Consider the following 23,362-nt stretch of genomic DNA (forward strand, 5'->3'; position numbering starts at 1 on the left):
TCATAGTTCTGTGGTTAGTGTAAAAAAGCTTCCCTCCCTCAAACGCAGTAGTTGACTGGTTATCACGACCTCTATCTCACGACCTTTCTAGCCAGATTCCCACTCAAGCAGTTACCGGGGTCTGCATCTCCAGTGGGCTTTAGCCGGAGACGTCAGAGCTCGTCCCCCCTGGAAAGGAAGCCCAACGCGTCTCGAGCTGAGTGCGCCGCAAAAACGGAGCCAGCTCAACTCAAAGGCCAACTTAGGAACCTGAACTCTGAGCTGTCGCCTGAACAGGGGCTGCCGGTTACATCCAGCCCCAGGCAGCCAAGCTGACATCTAGCTGTGCTGGGAACTCCCCACGCTCGGCTCTCAGCATGGAGCATGAGCGCAGAGCTGGTGGAGGGAGGCTGGGACGGCTCAGAGAGACGTGTTCCTGCACTCGGTGAGTTCAGGGTTTTACCTCTGACAAGGGACATGCCAAAGGGTAAATTTATGCCTCAGTTTAGAAAGTTTTTGGTTGCAAATATTTGCGACTGGGCTAAAGAGAGGAGACAACAAAAGTCCCATAGAAACAATTCAGCTGTTCCCCCAAGCCTCTAATTGCAGCCCCCCAACCCTGAGCGCCCCATGTCTGCTTATGGCCCTGAGTCCTGACCCCCAGCCTCCTGCTAGCCCAGCCCTGGGCTCTGCCCAGAGCTGCTGGTGCCCCTCACTCCCAACACGCAGCCCCCTGATATCTCAGCCCTGCCCCCCCAGCTCTGCTGGTGCCCCTCACTCCCAACCTGCAGCCCCCTGCTAGCCCCACTCTGCCCCCACAGCCCTGCCTGTGCCTCTCACTGCTGACCCACAGCCTCCTGTTAGCCCAGCCCTGCCTCCCCAGCTTTGCCAGTGCCCCTCACTCCTGACCTGCAACCCCCTGTTACCCCAGCCCTGGGTTCCCCCTACAGCTCTGCGGGTGCCCCTCACTCCTGACCCACATCCCCTGCTAGCCCAGCCCTACGCTCCCCCACCAAGCTCTGCTAATGCCCCTCAATGCCGACCTGAAGCTGCCTGATATCTCAGCCCTGCCTCCCCGGCCTTGCCTGTGCCCCTTACTCCCGACTCGCAGCCCCTGCTAACCCAGCCCTGGGCTTGCTCCCTACAGTTCTTTCAAAACTAGCCCAGCTGTGGACCCCTTTCAAAGCTGTTATCCCAGCTTATAGGTGGAGTGTGAGATAAGCACCTCTGTACCCATGTCTCTGCGGGGGGCGGGGGGCACAGCGCTGCCGGTGTTACCCATCCCGACCTCCCCAGCATGGCCAGGCTCTGCAGGGGAGCCATGTTCTGCACCTTGCCCAGGTTTTGGGTCCACACAGGGGGCATACCCCACTGCTCCTCATAGGTGAGAACAGAGCTCAACAGTCAATCATAGAATCATACAATATTGGGGTTGGAAGGGACCTCAGGAGGTCATCTAGTCCATCGCCCTGCTCAGAGTCATGGCTTCCTGACCCACTGTTCTAACCTACTACACCCTACTCCCCTCCCAGAGCTGGGGAGAGAAGCCAGGAGTCCTGGTTCCCAGCCCCTGCTCTGACTAGACCCCACTGTCCTTCCAGAGCTGGGGAGAGAACCCAGGAATCCTGCTCACAACCCCCTCCTCTGACTAGACCTCACTGCCCTCCCAGAGTTGGGAGAGAACCCAGGAGTCCTGGCTCCCAGCCCCCTGCTCTGACTACACCCCACTGCCGCCACAGAGCTGGGGAGAGAACCCAGGAGTCCTGGCTCCCAGCCCCCTGCTCTGACTAGACCCCACTGTCCTCCCAGATCTGGAGAGAACCCAGGAGTCCTGGCTCCCAGCCCCCTGCTCTGACTACACCCCACTGCCCCCACAGAGCTGGGGAGAGAACCCAGGAGTCCTGGCTCCCAGCCCCCTGCTCTGACTAGACCCCACTGTCCTCCCAGATCTGGAGAGAGAACCCCAGGAATCCTGGCTCCCAGCCCCCTCCTCTGACAAGACCCCACTTCCCTCCCAGAGCTGGGAGAGAACCCAGGAGTCCTGGCTCCCAGCCCCCTGCTCTGAATAGACCCCACAGCCCTCCCAGAGCTTGGAGAGAACCCAAGAGTCCTGGCTCCCAGCCCCCTCTTCTGACTAGAACCCACTGCCCTCCCAGAGCTGGGGAGAGAAACCAGGAGTCCTGGCTCCCAGCCCCTGCTCTGAATAGACCCCACTGTCCTTCCAGAGCTGGGGAGAGAACCCAGGAATCCTGGCTCCAAACCCCCTCCTCTGACGAGACCCCACTGCCCTCCCAGAGCTGGGAGAGAACCCAGGAGTCCTGGCTTCCAGCCCCCATGCTCTGACTAGACCCCACAGCCCTCCCAGAGCTGGGGAGTGAACCCAGGAGTCCTGGCTCCCAGCCCCTGCTCTGAATAGACCCCACTGCCCTGCCAGAGCTGGGAGAGACCCCAGGAGTCCTGGCTCCCAGCCCTCTGCTCTGACTAGACCCCACAGCCCTCCAAGAGCTGGAGAGAGAACCCAGGAATCCTGGCTCCCAGCCCCCTTTCTGAATAGATCCCACAGCCCTCCGAGAGCTGGAGGGAGAACCCAGGAGTCCTGACTCCCAGTCCCCTGCTCTGAATAGACCCTACAGCCCTCCGAGAGCTGGAGGGAGAACCCAGGAGTCCTGGCTCCCAGCCCCCTGCTCTGACTAGACCCCACTGCTCTCCCAGAGCTGGGGAGAGAACCCAGGAGTCCTGGCTCCCAGCCCCTGCTCTGAATAGACCCCACTGCCCTCCCAGAGCTGGGAGAGAACCCAGGAGTCCTGGCTCCCAGCCCCTGCTCTGACTAGACCCCACTGCCCTCCCAGAGCTGGGAAGAGAACCCAGGAGTCCTGGCTCCCAGCCCCTGCTCTGAATAGACCCCACTGCCCTCCCAGAGCTGGGGCGAGAACCCAGGAGTCCTGGCTCTCAGCCCTCCGCTCTGACTAGACCCCACAGCCCTCCCAGAGCTGGGAGAGAACCCAGGGGTCCTGGCTTCCTGCCCCCTGCTCTGACCAAACCCCACTGCCCTCCCAGAGCTGGGAGAGAACCCAGGAGTCCTGGCTCCCGGCCCCCTGCTCTGAATAGACCCCACTGCCCTCCCAGAGCTGGGAGAGAACCCAGGAGTCCTAGCTCCCAGCTCCTGCTCTGATTAGTCCCACTGCCCTCCCAGAGCTGGGGAGAGAACCCAGGAATCCTGGCTCCCAGCCCCCTGCTCTGAATAGACTCCACTGCCCTCCCAGAGCTGGGAGAGAATCCAGGAGTCCTGACTCCCAGCCCCCTGCTCTGACTAGAACCCACTGCCCTCCCAGAGCTGAGGAGAGAACTCAGGAATCCTGGCTCCCAGCCCCCTGCTCTGTCCAAACCCCACTGCCCTCCCAGAGCTGGGAGAGAACCCAGGAGTCCTAGCTCCCAGCTCCTGCTCTGATTAGTCCCACTGCCCTCCCAGAGCTGGAGAGAGAACTCAGGAATCCTGGCTCCCTGCCCCCTCTTCTGACTAGACCCCACTGCCCTCCCAGAGCTGGGGAGAGAACCCAGGAATCCTGGCTCCCAGCCCTCTGCTCTGACTAGACCCCACAGCCCTCCGAGAGCTGGAGGGAGAACCCAGGAGTCCTGACTCCCAGCCCCCTGCTGTGAATAGACCCCACTGGCCTCCTAGAGCTGGGGAGAGAACTCAGGAGTCCTGGCTCCCAGCCCCCCCCACTCGAACATCTAGACCCCTTTACCCTCCCAAAGCTAGGGAGGGAACCCAGGCATCTTGCTCCCCTCTCAAGCACACTCTCCACCCCATTTATCTCTGATAGGGTTAAATCACCCTCTGCACTCACTTTTTTGTAATTTACTGACCAAATCACTGGCCATGTTGGGTCGTGGTCCGGCACTGTAGATCGGGGGTTTCTGTCCGGGAGTCCCGCTCTGCTCTGTGTCTGTTGTGTAGCTCTTCTGAGGTATCTTTGCCTGTCAGACATCCCCTCTCCTTCCCCCCAAAGGGTAGTCAAGATAATTATAGATTGAAAACAAGAGATGACGCCCACTGGGGAGCTTTCACTGTTACAGCTGGTGAGAAGGTGTGAAAATGGGACAGGCAGGCGAGGTGAAAAAACCAGGGTGAAAAAACAAAATTGGTGTGACTTTCACTTGTGTAAACTTCCCCTTTTCAGCCCATGTTGTTTGTTGGTCAGTTTTCCCCAGAGATTCGGTCACGAAGGCCGCAGAGCTGAGAAAAGATTGGGGCTCCTGGGGGCTCTTTTTGAGAACCTGCCATGTGGGAGTGTGAAGAAGGAGACTTACGGCTGTCCTGGAACTGGGGATAGAACCCCGGAGTCCTGACTCTCAATCAGCCAGGATGGATAGATTGGTAGTGGGTGTGTACAGGGGTAGATAGATGTCCTGTACCTAGGTGCACACAAGTTTCGTGTCTCGCTTCTAGCTATCTTTTCTTTATTTTAACATCTCCTGGCAGTTTGTCTTTATTACACAAAGTGTCTCTTCTTGTCCTTGCTCCTGTGAAGGTGGTGAGAAGTAGTTGCGTGGTTCCTCGCACCATGACTGGTGGTGGAATGTCCACTGCAATCTGACCTGTTTAGAACTCATCAATTTGTGGAATTTCAGAGCACAAGAAGGGATCACCATGATCGGCATGTCCCCCGGCGATCCCTGGCCCAAGCCCCCACCTTCTGGTCGAGCAGAGCAGTTAGAAAGAGAGGCTAAACCTGGCTTTAAGGACTCTGAGTCATGGAGTGTCCACCAGAATCCAGAAATAAGGACTGCAACCCCCCAAATACTTTAAAATTGGGAAAGCCACCTGGGAGTGAATATTTCATCCTCAGTGAATTTCCCCTGGACCTGTCAGTGTTCCGGAGAGGCAGATTGAAGAGCCGAGAATCCCAGGTGTATGGTTTGAAAGATCTGTTTGCACAGAAGGGCAAGGACCGGAGGAGAAAGAGTGCGTGTTGAGTAATCTCATCCATGCATGACTAATGGAGGGCTCTTCCCTAGCTTTAACAAATGGTCTTGTCATCAAACAGAAAAGGAGTACTTGTGGCACCTTAGAGACTAACAAATTTATTTGAGCATAAGCTTTCATGAGCTACAGCTCACTTCATTGGATCATCAAACAGAGGAAGGGACTTCCTTGGGGAAGTCACGTCATGTCTCCAGGCCTCAGTTTCCCCATCTGTTCAACAACAGTACTGATGTTCACTTCACACTGGAGAGCTCAGGAGGGCTGGACTCACATTGTGAGGTGCGTGGGGAATATTTCTGCCTTATAAAGGTCCAGAGTCTCCTCTCAGCATCACTTGCACAAAACCAGAGTTATTCCACTGGAGTTGTTCCAGGTTTACACTGGAACAGCCGAGGTCAGAATCCCATTTCTTGTGTTTTTTGTCCATCACTTGGACACCACTTCAAAATGGAAAGTTAAAGGCAGAGAGGCCCAAGGTCCGTGATAGGTCCAAGGTCCCACAGCAGCTGGGAATAGAATCTAAGAGTCCTGACTCCTTTTCCAGTGAATTGGCCACTGGGCCATGCAGCCATCAGGCCATAGAAGGAGGTGGATAAACGGATGTAGGTTGATCAGTGGCCTGGTTTTCAGAGTTTTTCCCCTTTTGATGGTTTCTCTTATATTCTCTTTCTTTTTCCAGCGAACCCCACAACCCCCTCCGTCTTCCCCCTGGTTCCCTGCTGCAGCAAGACTGGCAATGCTCCCACGGACAGCAGCTTGGCCTGCCTCGTAACTGGCTATTTGCCATCACCAGTGGACATCAAGTGGAATTCTGGCAAAGTGACCAAGGGGGTCAAAACTTTCCCAGAGATGATGATGAGCAATGGGCTCCACACCCAGAGCAGTCTGCTGAGCCCCTCTGACGGTTCCCAGCAGGGCGTCCCCTACCAGTGCGACGTGATGCATCAAGGCACAGCAAAGACAGTGTCGAAGAAGTTCCCTCAGGAATGTAAGACAAGCGGGGAGGGGTGGAGGGGGCAGCCAGGTTGAGATTTTTCAAAGCACCTAGGGGGTCTGGGATCCAGTTAATCTTAATCTATATCCCGTAGGTGCCTTTGGAAAAATCTCACCCTGAAAGACTGGGGAAAGTTTGGCCCCATGTTGAAACACCTGGTGCTTTGTCATTGCAGAACTCCCGCCCCCAGCTCCCCTCTCCATGGACCCCTGAATGAGGAAAACCTCAGGGTGATATGCACCCCTGGGCAGAGACCTATGTTCCAGTAAGGGGGAGATTTTTCAGCCCTTTCTAAAATATTTAGGCACCCGGTTCCCATGGCTCTTGGCACGTAAATCCATCAGGCACCTTGGGAAATCTTAGACACGCAGCTGGTCTGAAATGGCACCTAAGCCTCATGCTGGCCCTTCTGTGCAGGGGAAGTCTTTGGCTCACTGCCTTACTCCCTCACCCTCACCCAAATCCAAACCCAAACCCAAACTGCTCCCACTGGGGGAGGGAGAACAAAGCCCATTCGCTGCTTCAGTCCAAAGGCCAGGTTTGTTCACACACAAGGACTCAAAGCAAAACCATGCAACTCGGAGCACAGGGTCCCAGCCCCTCAGGGCCCCTCCAGCGTTCAGTCGGCCGGATGGGGAGCACACACCCCCTTTCCACCAGGTCCTCTTTCCTGCATGTTTCCTAGGCCTCCTGCCTGTTCTACGTCTAGAGATTTCCCCCTCGGGTGCTTTCCTCAGCACTGAGCTGGAAGCTTTCCGTTATATAGACTGCAGCAAGCAGTCCCATGAAACTCCAATTCCCAGCAACCACTGGCCTTAATGGGGCTATACCCCTTACAAGCTAGCACTCGGTTACACCTCTTTGTCATGGAGCTGTGTGTGTTTCTTGCACTCCGGCTGTTCTCGGGCATCTTTTGAAATGGATACAACCCCAGAGCAGCAAACCTAGGCATTCTGGGGTCAGAACTTGAACGGGTGTAAATTGACTGATCTCCACGGAAGTCAGTAGCCCTGTGCTGACTTACATCAGCTGAGGATTTGATCTTTTTTCTGTAGTAGGACACAGTCAGTCCTCTCCTAGGTTTTCTTCTGATGCCATGTCATGCTCTACGGTGCCGCAGTCCCCCTTAAACAGGGGACATGTATTGAGGAAAACAAGTTCAAACAAACAAACACAGCTCAAGTTCCAGCTTTGTCCCTGCTGTTTACCAGGGAGAACACACTCCATGCAGCACGTGCAGAAAGAATGCACGGAGGCATTCAATATTTGCCTAAATGGTTTAAGGGCCCTGTTCCCATTTGTTTTAATCCCTTAAATGGCTGTGAAGTTAATCCCTAGACGGTGAATAAAGCACTCAGTGTAAACACAGCCCAACAAGATGGGGTTTTTGCCAGTGCTGAGAGGACTGGAGAGTTAGCACTCTCTCGGGAAGGGGAGTGAGGATCTACAGAGAGTGACACTGGACTGTGTTTTCCCCTCTCTCTGCTCTCAGTGTGTGGTTTGATGATGCCACCCCAGGTTCACCTCCTGATCCCCACCTGCGAGGACAGCGCCACAGAGAGCCAGCTGGAGCTGGTTTGCCTCCTCCTGAACTTCAGACCCGGCAAAGCCGACGTGAAATGGCTGGTGAATGGAAAGGAGAGGAGCCCTTCCACCCTGGCCTTTTCCTCTGCAATGGGCACAGATGGCTCCTACATGGGGCAGAGCCGCATGAACATCACCAGGCAGAGCTGGGAGACAGGGGATGTCTACACCTGTCAAGTAACCCACCCAGCAGTGGGAACAGAGCTCTCCATGCACAACACCAGCAAGTGCTTGGGTGAGGGACTATGCCCGTGCATGGCAGGGAGGTGGGGTGGAGAGTTACTCAGAAACCAGCCCTGCCTAGGGGTAGTTGGGACTGCATCTAGACCCTAGCGTGATGGGAGACATAGGAGTACCATAGAGAAATTGATACTGTAGGTGGAAGGGAAGAGAAAGAGATTTAATGGGGGGATGGATGGATGGATGGATGGATACTACCAGTGTTCTGCTGGAGCTGGATGGATGGATAGATTAGATTAGATTAATTTTCAATAGTCTTTTTCTGCCTTTCCACATTATTTATGCTGGTAAATGACATCTCTTTGCATTTCTCAGCCTGCCTCAGAAGTTCACTTGACCCAGTCATCTACTTAACCAAACCCTCCTATGAAGACGTCATCAAAAATTCTGGTCATGTTACCTGTCTAGTTTTGGGTTATGACTTAGCAGCCAGCAGAATTGCATGGAAAGTGGATGGGCAAATCAGCTCTGTGGCGAAGACAGAACCCCCCCAAAAAAACAACAATGGGACCACCAGCCTGGTCAGTTCTCACCCTGTGTCACTGGTCCAATGGGGACAAGGCGCCAAATTTACCTGCAAAGTGACCACACCCTGTTCTGGAGAACTAACCCAGGACATAACCATGAGCAATACAGGTGAGTAGCCTTGGCATCTCAAAGGGAAAGGCAAACTCTAGTCATTGTTAATTGGGATTAGAGGGTGAAACTCACCCCGCACAAGTCCTAGGCTGCCTTTAAGTCCCAATTAAACCGCCAAATAGCACGTTAGCAGAGCCTAGGCCCTCAGCACAGGGGTGTATTTCAGCCGTAATTAATATTTCCCCTGTGAATCTCTCATTCAGGGGATCACCATTAATATCCAGTTGAGAGGTTTTCCCAGTACTCACTGTCTTCTTATCATTGAATGCCAGCTCCTCCAAGAATTTCACTCCCTTGGCTCCCTGGGATCCAGGGACGTGGCCTGTGAGGGACTTAGTGTCCTATTTGTGACTCTGGTCTGATGTGCGTATGTACTTCTTACCTCTGGAAATCAGGCTGGTGCTTGTCACCCGGCATTTGGCCTTTCAGGGATATTTCTGGTGAGAATCTCTAAGAATGTCCAGTGGAGTTAGGTTCCCAAATCCCATTGAAATACCCAAGGTGTCAAAGTCCCTTAGCCAGCCTTTGAAAATCTCAATTGTGTTGAATTTTGCTGTTAGCGTTTGAAGGAGGGAAGAGGCTCCATCTGAGTGAGCAAATGGGTTGGTGACCCAATGTCATGATGATGCATGGTGGAGACTTGGGGTGAAGAGGAGATAGTGTGGTTCAAGATTTGGGGTGAGGGTTCAGGTTTGGGACGCCGGACTAGCTCAAAGCCCCCTGCCCATCTGCATTACTGTAAAACCAAGCTGAGGATGATGATCTCGAAGGGGATGAAGATGATGTCGATGACAATGAAGAAGGAGTTGAAGATGCTGAAGGAGAAAAAGAGAAAGAATGTTAGAATGCTGAAGGAGATGATGAAGATAAAGAGGAAGAGGATGATAATGAAGATTTTGATCTGACAAAGATGACGATAAAGAGGAAGGAAGTAATTTTGAAGACAAGGGAGGTGAAGAAAATGAATATGATGATGGTGATGAAGATAAAGATGAAGATAATGATGTTAAGTTGTTGCCGTTTAAGGTTGAGGATCTGGAAGTTCACTGTGCATTCTGCAGGGAAGGCTTTGGAGTTCAGCTGAGTCTTTGATTGATGGTCCAGTTGAGTCTTTGAGTTTCAAGGGAGATGATGCTCAATGGTTGGCTTTTTATTTTGCCTGGTCTAGTTTCACACATACTCTGAACAACTGCCCTCCCTGGCCCCTTCACACAGTGATAGCTTCTGGATCTAAGTCCTTAACTTAGACATGCTAAGCAAATCTTATTTTTCTCCTGCCCCTCTTCCTTTTCATTTAGGCATTCGTAAGAAGGAGCCCTCAGTCACCGTCTCCCGAGCCTACCACGAAGACATCTCTGGGAACAGTGTCTCCTTTACTCTCATCTGCGAAGCTAGTGGCTTTTACCCTGAAGAGATCAGCATGTCATGGTTGAAGAATAACTCCCCGGAACTCAAGTCCAGTTACAACAACGGCCCTATGTCAGGAAGTGGCACTTTCTCTGCCTACAGTGTCCTGAAGGTTGAGCAAAGTCAAGGAGAAGGAAATTACACCTGCGTGGTGCATCACCCAGCCATGGAAGAGCCCAAAAGGGTTGTGGAAAAGGTGTCCCTCGGTAAGTGTATTGTCAGAGGCAGGTATTAATTTGGGAATGTTCACATGTGTTCTTATCCCATCCAGCCAATGGTATGAACAATCACATGACTCCATGTGAGCCATGGTGGGAGGGTGGCAATGAAGGATTTCTATTTCCATTATGGTGCTGTCTTTGGTGAAACCAAGACTTATTGCAACCTGAGCTGGGTGGGGAATGTCCCCTCCACTCCAGTGTAGGAGAGTTCCTTGTATTCCCAAGGCATTATCCGGTCTGAAATGCCCCAAATAATGGGGATCCCACCCCAGCCCTGGAGGAGATGATTCCACAGCCTCACAGACCCCATCACCACTAAAGGAAGTGCAGGAAAATTGTCCTAATTGCAAGAGAGAATTTAAGGGAGGATGCAGAATGTAATCTTATTGGGCTGTGATTTGGCCAAGACATTGGGGTGGACACTCTTGCTCTTGGGGAAAGTTCACAGATGTCTTTCATGGCTGGGAGGTGGTTTCGCTGAAAATGTTCTTTCCTTCTTAACCATGGATTTCCTTGGATGTTGTTTGCTCCACACTTGAACATGGATTCCCACGGTGGCAGATTCATAATTTTGCCCTTATGGTCCCTTCTTATTCCTCAAATTTGTTGTTGGCACATTAGGAATGTCTTCATGGATCTGCAGCCAAGACAGGCACCCCATTAAAATCTGTTCTCAAGGAAAAGATGAGCTTGGGTGTGGCAGATTCCATATCGGATTCAGAAGCTGATGAATTCATGCAATCAAAGAAGAAAAACCCCTCAGCTCCATTGCCCCACAGTGGGGCTTGGGCGTTCATATGAATCTGGAATCCCAGCTCCAGCAGCATCCACTTTAGAAACTAATATCATGAATGACACCATGCATATCCTTCACACAACATTCAGTAGAGGACATTGTCCCTGGGTGCCAGGACTCCCATCAGTCTGGGCTTCCCTTCTGAGACTTCTAAAGTGATTCGAAGTCTCCCCTCCCCCATTGGCTTGCAGTGGGAGTTGGGGGACTCATGCCATGGGGGACCTTGTCAGACCATGGGTGTGAAATAGAAATGGGCCTTCTGCCTGTGCAGGTGATAGGGTTCAGGGAACACAAGTTCTGTCCTGAGCTGTGGGTGCAGTGTGGGGTCTAGTGGTTAGAGCAGGAGGGTCTGGGTACCAGGCATGACCATGGGCAGGTCATTTGTCCTGTGTACCAGCTGCCATCTCTGGGAAATGGGGATAACTGCACTGAGCTCAGGCGGGTCATCGAGCTCATGAATTTCAGGCCAGAAAGACTCTGATTTGAGCCACCACAGCTGATCTGTTCCCAGCCATGTTTTCTGCAATGGGGCTTTCTCCCAACAAAACTGGAGACCTTCAGATTTGCTCCTGGGACCCAGAGACCCAAATAACCATAATGGGACCCAGGAATCCCAATCCTTCGGTTGGTTGGAAAATCTCAGCTGTTGTTCCCACTGCTCCATTAGATGAGGGTCCTGCCCCTTCTACCAGGGAACCCAGTGCCCTATTTCCACCTCCGATGACCCTCAGCCCCTTTCCCAAACAGCCCCTGGGCTTTGCGCCCCTGAGAGAGAGGCACTCAGTTACCACCTCATGCCTGTTGAAATATTTGCTCAGCCCAGCCCTCAACGCTGCCTCCTGCCCCCACCAGGTGTCAGCAACTGTAATCAACACCCTCTGGAGGTCTCTCTCCTTCCCCCTTCTCTGGAGGACCTCTACATAGGGCAGAACGCCACCATCAGTTGTTTGGTGAGTGGCATGGAGACCCCCGGCAGCCTGGAGGTCTCCTGGAACCGGGGTAGTGGGAGCCCGTTGGCCGTGGTCTCCAGGGAGCCGGTGCTGCAGGAAGATGGCACCTACAGTGCAACCAGCATCCTGCGGGTGTGCGTGGAGGAGTGGCAGGCGGGGGAGGAGTTCACCTGCACCGTGAAGCACCAAGACATCCCGTCGGCCATTGTCAAGAGCATCCGCAAGAGTCACAGTAAGAACTCAGCCTTTCCTCTGTAGGGGGCGCCAGCTCCAATCCGGCTGCAGGCTGGGGGGAGTGGCTGGCTCAGGATGTGGGGAATGGGACACGGGACCTTTTGTCTCTAGGGGGCGCTAGCTCTTATCTGGCTGCAGGTCTTTGGGGCTGGGAGTTACAAATTTGTGGGTGGGACGAAATGGGCAAATTTATGAGACAGAAGGGGACAGAGTCAGGCCTGGGTTTCTGTCTCTGGGAGGGGAGTGGGATGCAGTGGGTTAGAATAGGGAGACTGGAAGCCATGATTCCTGGGCTCTAGCCCCTTTTCAGGGAAGGTATTTGGATCTAGTGGGTTAGTTTGGCCCGAACTCCTGGATTGTATCCATGGGTCTGGGAGGGGAGTGGGGGGTCTAGTGGGATATAGCAGGGCGATGAGGGTGGAGGATGGTAGCCAGGACTCCTGGGTCCCAATCCTTAGCATTAACCGTTTGCTTCTTTCTCATGGCAGTGGTTTCCCTCCAGGCCCCTTCTGTCTACATCTCCCCTCCTCACGCTGAGGAGCTGGCTCTCCGGGAATCGGCCACCATCACCTGCCTGGCCTCCGGCTTCCGGCCCAGAGACATCTTGGTGACATGGACCCAGCAGGACCGGCCTGTGCCCCAGGAAACCTACACCAACATCGGCCCCGTCCGGGAGGCTGGGAAGGAGGAGCGCTACTTCATCTACAGCAAGCTCAATGTCTTGGCATCTGAATGGGAACGGGGGGACACGTACGCCTGCGTTGTGGGGCACGAGGGTCTGCCCATGACCTTCATCCACCGGAGCGTGGACAAAGCCTCTGGTAAACCCACCACCGTCAATGTCTCTGTGATCTTGTCTGATACCGACGTCACTTGCTACTGAGGAGCAGAGCTGCGTGGGCTCCTCACTGCATATCCGAGATGTCCAGGGAACCTCATGGGGTCCGGGATTCCTCTTAGCTTGTGTGTAAAGCTGTGGCAGCTCTGGTGTACAGAGCGTGACTGTGTGTGGAATATGCCCAAATAAAAATGCAACATGCTAGAGTTTGTGATGAAGGGCGTGTCTCTTCTAGCAGAGACTGTCTGTGTCTCATCTACGCACCCACGCTTGCTCCCACAGTATCTAGATCTATCCATCCACTTTTCTTTCTTTCTTTCTTTCTTTCTTTCTTTCTTTCTTTCTTTCTTTCTTTCTTTCTTTCTTTCTTTCTTTCTTTCTTTCTTGATAGTCTACATCATTTCATTCTTCCAAACAGGATCCATCCACCCATCCTAGTCTCTGGGGGAGGGATAGCTCAGTATTTTGAGCATTGGCTTGCTAAACTCAGGGTTGTGAGTTCAATCCTTGAGGGGGCCACTTAGGCATCTGGGGCAAAAATAGGGGATTGGTCCTACTTTGAGCAGGGTGTTGGACTAGATGACCTCCTGAGGTCTCTTCCAACCCTGAATTCCTATGATTCTATACCTGTCTCTTTGATTCTGCAATGTCCATGCATGGAAAATTATGGAATCTCCTCTCTGCATCCATCCATCTTCATGCATTGTCATGTTTCTACCTGTCCATCACTCTGCAGTGAGTTGCTATCCATCCATTATTATTCGTGATATTGCAGCTCCTAGATCTCCTGACTGAGGTCAGGGCCCCATTGGATGGGTCCTGATAGTCTAAGCAGACAGAGGCTGGGATGGGATATTTTGGCAGAAAAGGATTAAAATAGGGATGCTATAAAGAAGCGAGACACCCAACTCCCACTGCAATTGTGAGTTTATCTTCACTGGCACCTAATTTCCTAAGAGTCCTTTAAAGACCCCAGCCCAGGTGGCTTGTCTCTGGTCACAGTGCAGGTCAGTGGGAGATGTGGGAATAGAGCCCTGATCCCCCATCTCCAAGACTTGTTTCTTAACTAGTGCACCTGTCTAGCAATGTAGCCCTAGCCACTCTGGCGTCAGAACCCTTAGGAGATGCGTCCTCACCTGACCACATAAGGTTAGAGGCAGAGCGCCCAGGAATCTGGTTTTATGTCTTTAGGGTGCTAGGCGGGATGGTGAGACTGAGTTAGGAGCCTTCATTCCCCCCAGCTGTGTCCCTGGATGTATAAACATGGGGGTGGTTTGCAGGGGAAGTGATTTCACCTCTGTGTCCGGGGTTAGGGAGACCGATACTGGAATACAGCATTCAGTGCTGGAGTCAGTACGGAGTGACAGTCAGAAAAGGTAGGATTGGTAGGAACTATTAGGAAAGGGACAGATAATTAGACAGTAAATCTCATAATGCCACTATATAAATCCATGGTATGCCCACAGCTTGAATACTGCATGCAATTCTGGTTGCCCCATCTCAAGAAAGATGTATTAGAAATGGAGAAAGTACAAAGAAAGGGGACAAAATTGATCATGGGGATGGAACAGCTTCCGTATGAGGAGAGATTAGACAGGCTGTGACTTATCAGCTTAGAAAATAAATGACTAAGGGGGATATAATTGAGGTCTATAAAATCATGGTGGGTGTGGAGAAAGTAAATCAGGAAGTGTTATTTTCCCCTTCACATATTACAAGAACCTGGGGTCACGCAATGAAATTAAATGGCAGGTGGTTTAAAACAAACACAAGGAAGTACTTCTTCACACAACAGAGTCAACGAGTTGAAGTAGTTGTCAGGGGATGTTGTGATGGCCAATAATACAACCGGGTTCAAAAAAGAATTAGATAAGTTCATAGCGGATAAATCTATTAAAGGCCACTCATGAGCACAGAGCAGTGTGGCCTAGTGCCCATGGTCAATACATCAGCCCTCAAGTGCAGGACTTTGTTTTCTTGGGGCTACAGTCAATATAGCAGCCCTTGAGTGTAGGGGAGTGTGGCCTGGTGGACAGAGTGAATAGAGAGGACCTCAAATGCAGGATAATGTGGTAATGGCTAAACCCAAGGGCTGTTACCGGAGGGGATGATGGCATGGGCAGTGGGACATGGGCCCACCCGATTCCACCGGGTCCTGACCCAGCGCCTTAGCAGTGGCGGAGTGGTCCACCACTGGGTCAGTGGGGAATCAAAGAATCATAGATTCAAAGGACTGGAAGGGACCTTGAGCGCTCATCTAGTCCAGTCCCCTGCACTCATGGCAGGACTAAGTATTATCTAGACCACTCATGACAGGTGTTTGTCTCACCTGCTCTTAAAAATCTCCAGTGATGGAGATTCCACAAGTGCCCTAGGCAATTTATTCCAGTGCTTATCCACCCTGACTGCAAGTTTTTTCTAGTGTCCAACCGACACCTCTCTTGCTGCAATTTAAGCCCATTGCTAATTGTTCTGTCCTATGAGGTTAAGGAGAAGAATTTTTCTCCCTCCTCCTTGTAACAACGTTTTATGTTCTTGAAAACTGTTCTCATGTCCCCTCTCAGCCTTCTCTTTTCCAGCCCAAACAATCCCAATTTTTAATCTTCCCTCATAGGTCGTGTTTTCTTGACCTTTAATCATTTTTGTTGCTCTTCTCTGACTTTCTCCAATTTGTCCACATCTTTCCTGATATAGACTGCAGGACAAGTGCTAGTCATAATAATAGGGCTCAGATTTTCCTGGATACGATAGCTGATGGATTCCTTCACCAAGTAGGTGCTGAACCTAGAAGAGAAGACGCCATTTTAGATTTGGTTTTGGTGAGCAGTGAGGACCTCATAGAAGAAATGATTGTAGGGGACAAGCTTGGTTTGAGCGATCATGAGCTAATTCAGTTCAAACTAAATGGAAGGATAAACAAAAACAGATCTTTGACTAGGGTTTTTGATTTCAAAAAGGCTGACTTTAAAAAATTAAGGAAATTAGTTAGGGAAGTGGATTGGACTGAAAACCTTGTGGATCTAAAGGCAGAGGAGGCCTGGAATTACTTCAAGTCAAAGCTGCAGAAGCTATTGGAAGCCTGCATCCCAAGAACAGGATAAAAATTCATAGGGAGGAGTTGCAGACCAAGCTGGATGAGCAAGCATCTCAGAGAGGTGATTAAGAAAAAGCAGAAAGCCTACAGGGAGTGGAAGATGGGAGGGATCAGCAAGGAAAGCTACCTTACTGAGGTCAGAACATGGAGGGATAAAGTGAGAAAGGCCAAAAGCCATGTAGACTTGGACCTTGCAAAGGGAATTAAAAGCAATAGTAAAAGGTTCTATAGCCATATAAATAAGAAGAAAACAAAGAAAGAAGAAGTGGGACCGCTTGACACTGAGGATGGAGTGGAGGTTAAGGATAATCTAGGCATGGCCCAATATCTAAACAAATACTTTGCCTCAGTCTTTAACGAGGCTAATGAGGAGCTTAGGGATAATGGTAGGATGACAAATGGGAATGAGGATATGGAGGTAGATATTACCATATCCGAGGTAGAAGCCAAACTCGAACAGCTTAATGGGACTAAATCGGGGAGCCCAGATAATCTTCATCCAAGAATATTAAAGGAACTGGCACATGAAATTGCAAGCCCATTAGCAAGAATTTTTAATTAATCTGTAAACTAAGGGGTTGTACTGTATGACTGGAGAATTGCTAACACAGTTCCTATTTTTAGGAAAGGTAAAAAGAGTGATCCAGATAACTACAGGTCTGTTAGTTTGACATCTGTAGTATGCAGGGTCTTGGAAAAAATGTTGAAGAAGAAAGTAGTTAAGTACATTGAGGTCAAAGGTAAATGGGACAAAATACAACATGGCTTTACAAAAGGTAGATCGTGTCAAACCAACCTGATCTCCTTCTTTGAGAAGGTAACAGATTTTTTAGACAAAGGGAACGCAGTGGATCTAATTTACCTTGATTTCAGTAAGGCATTTGATACGGTTCCACATGGAGAATTATTAGCTAAATTGGAAAAGATGGGGGTCAATATGAAAATTGAAAGGTGGATAAGTAACTGGTTAAAGGGGAGACTACAGTGGGTCACAATGAAAGGTGAACTGTCAGACTGAAAGGAGGTTAGTAGTGGAGTTCCTCAGGGATCGGTTTTGGGACCAATCTTGTTTAATCTTTTTATTATTGACCTTGGCACAAAAAGCGGGAACGTGCTAATAAAGTCTGGGGATGACACAGAGCTGGGAGGTATTGCCAATAAAGAAGGACCGGGATATCATACAGGAAGATCTGGATGACCTTGTAAACTTGAGTAATAGTAATAGGATAAAATTTAATAGTGAAAAGTAGAGGGTCATGCATTTAGGGATTAATAACAAGACTGTCTGTTATAAATTGGGGACATATTACTTGGAAATAACAGAGCAGGAGAAGGACCTTGGAGTATTGGTTGATCACCGGATGACTATGAGCCGCCAATGTGACAGTGCTGTGAAAAGAGCTAATGCAGTTTTGGGATGCATCAGATGAGATATTTCCAGTACAGATAAGTAGGTGTTAGCCTAATTTTGGCAATTAATTGATCTTTGACTACTAGTGGTAGATATGTCCAATGGCCTGTGAGGGGATGTTAGATGGGGTGGGATCTGAGTTACTACAGAGAATGCTTTCCTGGGTGTCTGGCTGGTGAGTCTTGCCCACATGCTCAGGGTTTAGCTGATTGCCATATTTGGGGTCAGGAAGGAATTTTCCCCCAGGGCAGATTGTCAGAGGCCCTGGGGGTTTTTCGCCTTCCTCTGCAGCGTGGGACACGGGTAACTTGCTGGAGGATTCTCTGCACCCTGAAGTCTTTAAGCCACAATTTGAGGTCTTCAATAGCTCAGACATAAGTTAGGGGTTTGTTACAGGAGTGGGTGGGTGAGATTCCGTGGCCTGCATTGTGAACGAGGTCAGACTAGATGATGATAATGGTCCCTTCTCACCTTAAAGTTGGTGATTCTATGAATACTCCAGTTGAGGCATAATCAGCGCGGAGTAGAGCGGAAGACTGTTCCTTCCTAAGTGGAGGACTTTGTATTTGTCCTTATTGAATTTCATTCTATTTACTTCAGACCATTTCTCCACTTTGTCCAGCTCATTTTGAATTTTATTCCTAACCTCCAAAGCACTTGCAACCCCTCCCAGCTTGATATCGTCCACAAACTTTATAAGTGTATTCTCTATGCCATTATCTAAATCATTGATGAAGATATTGAACAGAATCAGACCCAGAACTGATCCCTGCAGGACCCCACTCATTATTCCCTTCCAGGATGACTGTGAACCACTGAGAACTACTCTCTGGGAATGCATCCGATGAAGTGAGCTGTAGCTCACGAAAGCTTATGCTCTAATAAATTTGTTAGTCTCTAAGGTGCCACAAGTACTCCTTTTCTTTTTGCGAATACAAACTAACACGGCTGCTACTCTGAAATCTCTGGGAATGGTTTTCCAACCAACTATACACCCACCTTATAGTAACTCCATCTAGGTTGCATTTCCCTACTTTGTTTATGAGGTCATGCGAGACAGTATTAAAAGCCTTACTAAAGTCAAGATATACCATGTCTATCACTTCCGCCCTATCCACAAGGCTTGTTCCCCTGTCAAAAAAAGCTATCAGGTTGATTTGATGCGATTTGTTCTTGACAAATCCAAGCTGTTACTTATCACCTTATTTTCTTCTACATATTTGGAAATTGATTGCTTAATTAATTGCTCCATTATCTTTCTGGGTACAGAAGTTAAGCTGATTGGTCTGTAATTCCCTGGGTTGTCCTTGTTTCCCTTTTTATACATAAGCACAATATTTGCCCTTTTCCAGTCTTCGGGAATCTCCCCCATCTTCCATGACTTTTCAGAGATAATCGCTAATGGCTCAGATATCTCCTCAGTCAGCTCCCCGAGTATTCTAGGATTCATTTTATCAGGCCTTGGTGACTTGAAGACATCTAACATGACTAAATCATTTTTAACTGGTTCTTTCCCTATTTTAGCCTCTGATCCTACCTCATTTTCACTGGCATTCACTACATTATACGTCCAATCACCACAAACCTTGTTGGTGAAAACTAAAACACAGACATCATTAAGCATCTCTGCCATTTCTGCATTTTCTGTTATTGTTTTCCTCCCCACATTGCAACACTGCAACACGCTGACCTTACACGGGTGGGAGATACCACTCCCTCCACCTCCCTGGGTCACTTCCTACCGGGCTTCCTGAAGCTGCAATCCATATCACATTGGGGTCTCCGGGCCCCTCGGAGCAGGTAATTCCATTCAACTCGGACTCTAGCTGGTCAGCTGTAGGCAATAGGTCCCTGGTCTGTGTCTCGAGATCTCCGCCTTCCACAGACAAGGGCTGTAATGGCTTCTGGGTTGGAGGCTTGACCAAACGTACTTCTTCTTCTTTCTACCAGCACAGCAATTGGAGCATGCTTAGCCTGGTCTGAGGGGCAGGACTTCCTCCACCCCCTAGGGTGGGATTAACCCTTTCCTGGCCAGTGAAGGTACGCACACCCCATCACAGGCATGAAATCTGGAAGGGAACCGTTGGAACGAACTTCTAGTGGTAGAGGTGGAGTCTCCATCTCAAGATTTGTACATCCAGCCTGTGGTCCATTCTGGAAAATATGCTCCCAGCAAAGACAAGTTATTGGGCTGCATAGAGGGGTAGCTGGGTGAGATTCTCTGGCCTGTGATATACAGGAGGTCAGTCTTGTTACTGTAATGGTCCCTTCTTACCTTAAGATCTACAAATGTACCAGTCAAGGTTTCAGAGCTAGGAAGGTCACATCAATTATCCATCCATTGCCTGGGCCATAGAGTGCACTGGTGGGTGAATTAAGATTTCAGCTGGTAGCCCTTCATCCAGACAGCTGAAGCCTCTCATGCCAGCCCTTTGAGTGCCCAGGTGTGTACTAATTTAAGGAGGGTCCAGGCCTTTTCCCAGTCGATGTTCATGTCATTGACAAGACACATGGACAGGTTCAGGGAATGCTGGGCTGTGAGTCCTTCCAACTCTTGGGAATGGGTTCCAGTGGAGCCCAGGCTGGTGGTGGGTGAAAGAGGCTCTGACTGAGTGGTATCCCATGTGGGATGAGTTGGGAGAGGTCTTGACTCAGTCCCCATGACACAACAACATAGAATGCTGAAGGAATTAGAAATGGGCCATGGAGACGTCTGCTTACAGGGACAGAGGTCACTGCTGTGTGATGGTGGCAGAGGCACCCCAAGGGAGCAGTCATTTGGGGACCATCACTTCTGTTTCCAGTGTCTGAGAATATGGGGCAGCTCAGGGTGTTGCTTATGGGGTGGCTGTACCTTTCCCCCTTTTCGTAGGGCTTTCGGGTGGGCTGGTCAGGTATTGCCCAAATGTGACGATGAGCTACAGATCTTTCCCCTTCTAGGAGCATGGGTTGGAATTGAGTCCAAAACGGGTAGTAGCCCCATTATTAGGTGTATTACAGTCGTGTGTAGAGGTCTCCACTGAGTTTGGGACCCCAATGCGCTAGGAGCTTGGGAGAGGCGTGTCGTGCTGCTGGCTGGGGTTTGTAAAGGAGCCAAAGGGCGTGAAATTTAATGGAAGTTGGGGGCTGAAATTTCTGAGGCTGCTGTGAAAATTGCAGCCTGTGACGGGGGGTGTCCACCTGCAGCCTGCCCGGTCTCCCCTGGCAGGGAACTCTCTGTCTCTGTCTCTGGACAGGGATCTCCTGCCAAGGGCACAGATCAGAGCTCCCTGATGTGCCCACTCAGCTCCCTGGGTTAATGAAGAGGCCTCTCTAACCGGCACGTTCATCTCATCCCCAGCTCCTCACTGCCTGGTGGAGGACCAAGGCGTCTCTGCTGAAGGAGGAGAGGAGGAATCTGACAGTCTCTGGACCCCTGTTGCCTTCATCGCTCTCTTCCTGCTCAGCCTGTTGTACAGCGCCGGCGTCACGCTGCTTAAGGTAACAGCAACAGCTACCTTCATGGTCCCGTGTCACTGCTTAGAGCAACAACCAGTGCTCAAGAATCCATCCGATGCCATCAGCTTGCAGGCAGCCGGCAGCCGCCATCCTCGGGAACTACTTAGTCACCCACAGTCAGTGATGAAATTCAATAAGGACAACGCCAGGTACTCCACTTAGGAAGGAGCAATGAGTTGCACACACACAAAATGGGAAATGCCGGCCTAGGGAGGAGTACTGCCGAAAGGGATCTGGGGGTCCTAGTGGATCACAAGCTAAATATGAGTAAATGATGTAATAATCAGTGCTCAAGAGAAGACTGGGGTGGCCTGGATGCAGGAATGAGATTATAACCTTTTTCAAATATATAAAAGGTTGTTAGAAAAAGGAGGGTGAAAAATTGTCCTTGTTAACCTCGGAGGCTAGGACAAGAAGCAATGGGCGATAATTGCAGCAAGGGCGGTTTAGGTTGGATATTGGAAAAACCTTCCTAACTGTCAGGCTGGGTAACTGCTGGAACAAATTGCCCAGGGAGGTTGTGGATCCTCCATTGTTGGAAGTTTTTAGGAGCAGGTTAGACAAATACCTGTCAGGGATGGACTAGTTATTACTTAGTCCAGCCTCACGGCAGGAGAGGGGACTAGGTGAGCTGTCGAGGTCTCTCCCTGTCCCACATCTCTATGATGTTCTGGTTGTCAGAGGCTAACACCAAAGTCAGGAGTTAGAGCCCAGGTTTAGGAACAGGTTACCTAGAGAGACGAAAGCCTGGGTGCAGGACAGGAGCCGGGCTGGACCCAGATGGCAAGAAGCGAGGAGCCAGGCTGGGCCCAGACGGGAAGAAGGCAGGAACAGGGCTGGAACAAACAGTCACAGCCGCTATCGCAGCCCTGGGAAATGCTTTGGGCAACTGCTTCACTTGTGCTGGGCTCATGAGCCGGGCTGCTGACTCTGCCAAGCAATCAGGGTGGAGCCAATCAGGCAGCCGGCTCCAGGCCAGATGCACATGTCAGGTGGCCTGCGACCGGCTCTGCTGCCAGCCCTGATTTCTGACAGTGACCAATGATCAATGAGAGAGAATCAGGAACGATTACTTATTAATAATCCACCACCTGTGGATTATTAACGAGCTGCCATCAAGGTTAATACGGCAGTGATCAACACATGAGAATGAACGCCTATTATCAATTCCAATAATTTATGACTGAAGGATCAATAATCATGGATTGGCTATCCCTGGTCAGTACCTGGTGATCTGTACTTAATGATGAATAGCCATTAATCTGCAATTAATTATCAATAATCAACACTCACAGATCAGTAATTAAGGTTAAACAATCGAGGATCAAGCATCAATAAGCTGCTAGTAATGATCAATTGATAAGAATCACTTATCAATAATCAGCAATTAATGATCAGTGACCAAAAATGAATGATCCCTTATTAACAAGAAAAAGCAAATGTTCCAGGAGCAAGGCTCAATGAGCGTCAATTAATGACCACTCAGCCATGATCATTAAGGATCAGCAGTCGGGCCCAGAAGCAGAAAGGGCCATAGGTGCCTGTGCCGGGCCGTGGTGCAATGGGCCTGGAAGCAGAAGCAGGAAAAATAGGCTGAGGCAGCTGCGGTTCCCCAGGGAGTTGGTGTGCGGCACCCGCTGGGCAGTGGCCGTTCGCTGGGGCGGTTTGACAAGGCTGGTGTCTCTGCCTGGAAGTTGAGCTCCAGCTCAACCCAGACATCCTGGCAGGATGCAGGAGTGGCTGGGCGAGGCTAGATGGTCCCAAGGGTCCCTTCTGGCCTTGCTCTTCCAGCGGAGGATGGTGCCCGTGAGCGGCACCGGCTGAACCCCTCTGCTCTCTGTGTCCCACAGGTGCGGTGAGTGCCCGGCTCTGGGCTTCTAGGAGGTGGACAGCACTGCTTCATCCTCTTCATTCCCTTCCTCCATCTTCAGCCCTCCCGGGCTCCTGTCCTCTCCGGACACCTGGAGGGACCATGTTCCTCAGCAGCACGACAACAGCCGCTGAAGGGTCTGAGCTCCGCAGAACCCAGAGCAGGGAGGGCAGAGTCCTTCCCCAGACGTCCCCGTGGGGCAGCCCATGCTGGAGGTTGAGCTCAGCGCCGTGCCCCTCAATCCTCCACCCCCATCCCACGGCAGGGACTGGATTTCCGTGTGTGTGTGTGTGTGTGTGTGTGTATGTGCAGGTCTGTAGTGTCCTGAGGTCTGGTCAACGTGGACTGGCAAGAAAAAAGAGTCTCATTTGCTCCATTGTTTAACTTGCAACTTTCACAGGAATTTTGTGTTTGATCCAAAATAAAAGGAGTTAAAAATTGGTAGCTGCATTTCTGGGTGGTTTTGGGGGATTTAACCAAGGAGAACGCTACCCACTGTATGACTCAGTCCCCAGTGTCTATCTACGCATCTGTCCATTCTGATACATACACATCTTTCTTTCTTTCTCTCTTTCTTTCTTTCTTTCTTTCTTTCTTTCTGGGAGGCACCCCCTACAGAC

General features: G+C 50.6%; 2 gene segments (V, D, J or C); one reads left to right on the forward strand and one right to left on the reverse strand.

The window, feature by feature from the left end:
- The window catches only part of LOC119842119, a 201,945-nt gene that overhangs the window by 9,106 nt on the left and 169,477 nt on the right, over positions 1-23,362 (reverse strand).
- Positions 129-23,325, forward strand: LOC119842115. The segment is given in 9 exon segments: positions 129-424; positions 5,646-5,954; positions 7,453-7,779; positions 8,100-8,420; positions 9,722-10,036; positions 11,700-12,029; positions 12,520-12,852; positions 20,715-20,854; positions 22,723-23,325. Coding segments are annotated over 9 exon segments (2,145 nt in total).

The sequence above is a fragment of the Dermochelys coriacea genome, chromosome 13 (assembly GCF_009764565.3).
Source record: "Dermochelys coriacea isolate rDerCor1 chromosome 13, rDerCor1.pri.v4, whole genome shotgun sequence".
NCBI lineage: Eukaryota > Metazoa > Chordata > Testudines > Dermochelyidae > Dermochelys > Dermochelys coriacea.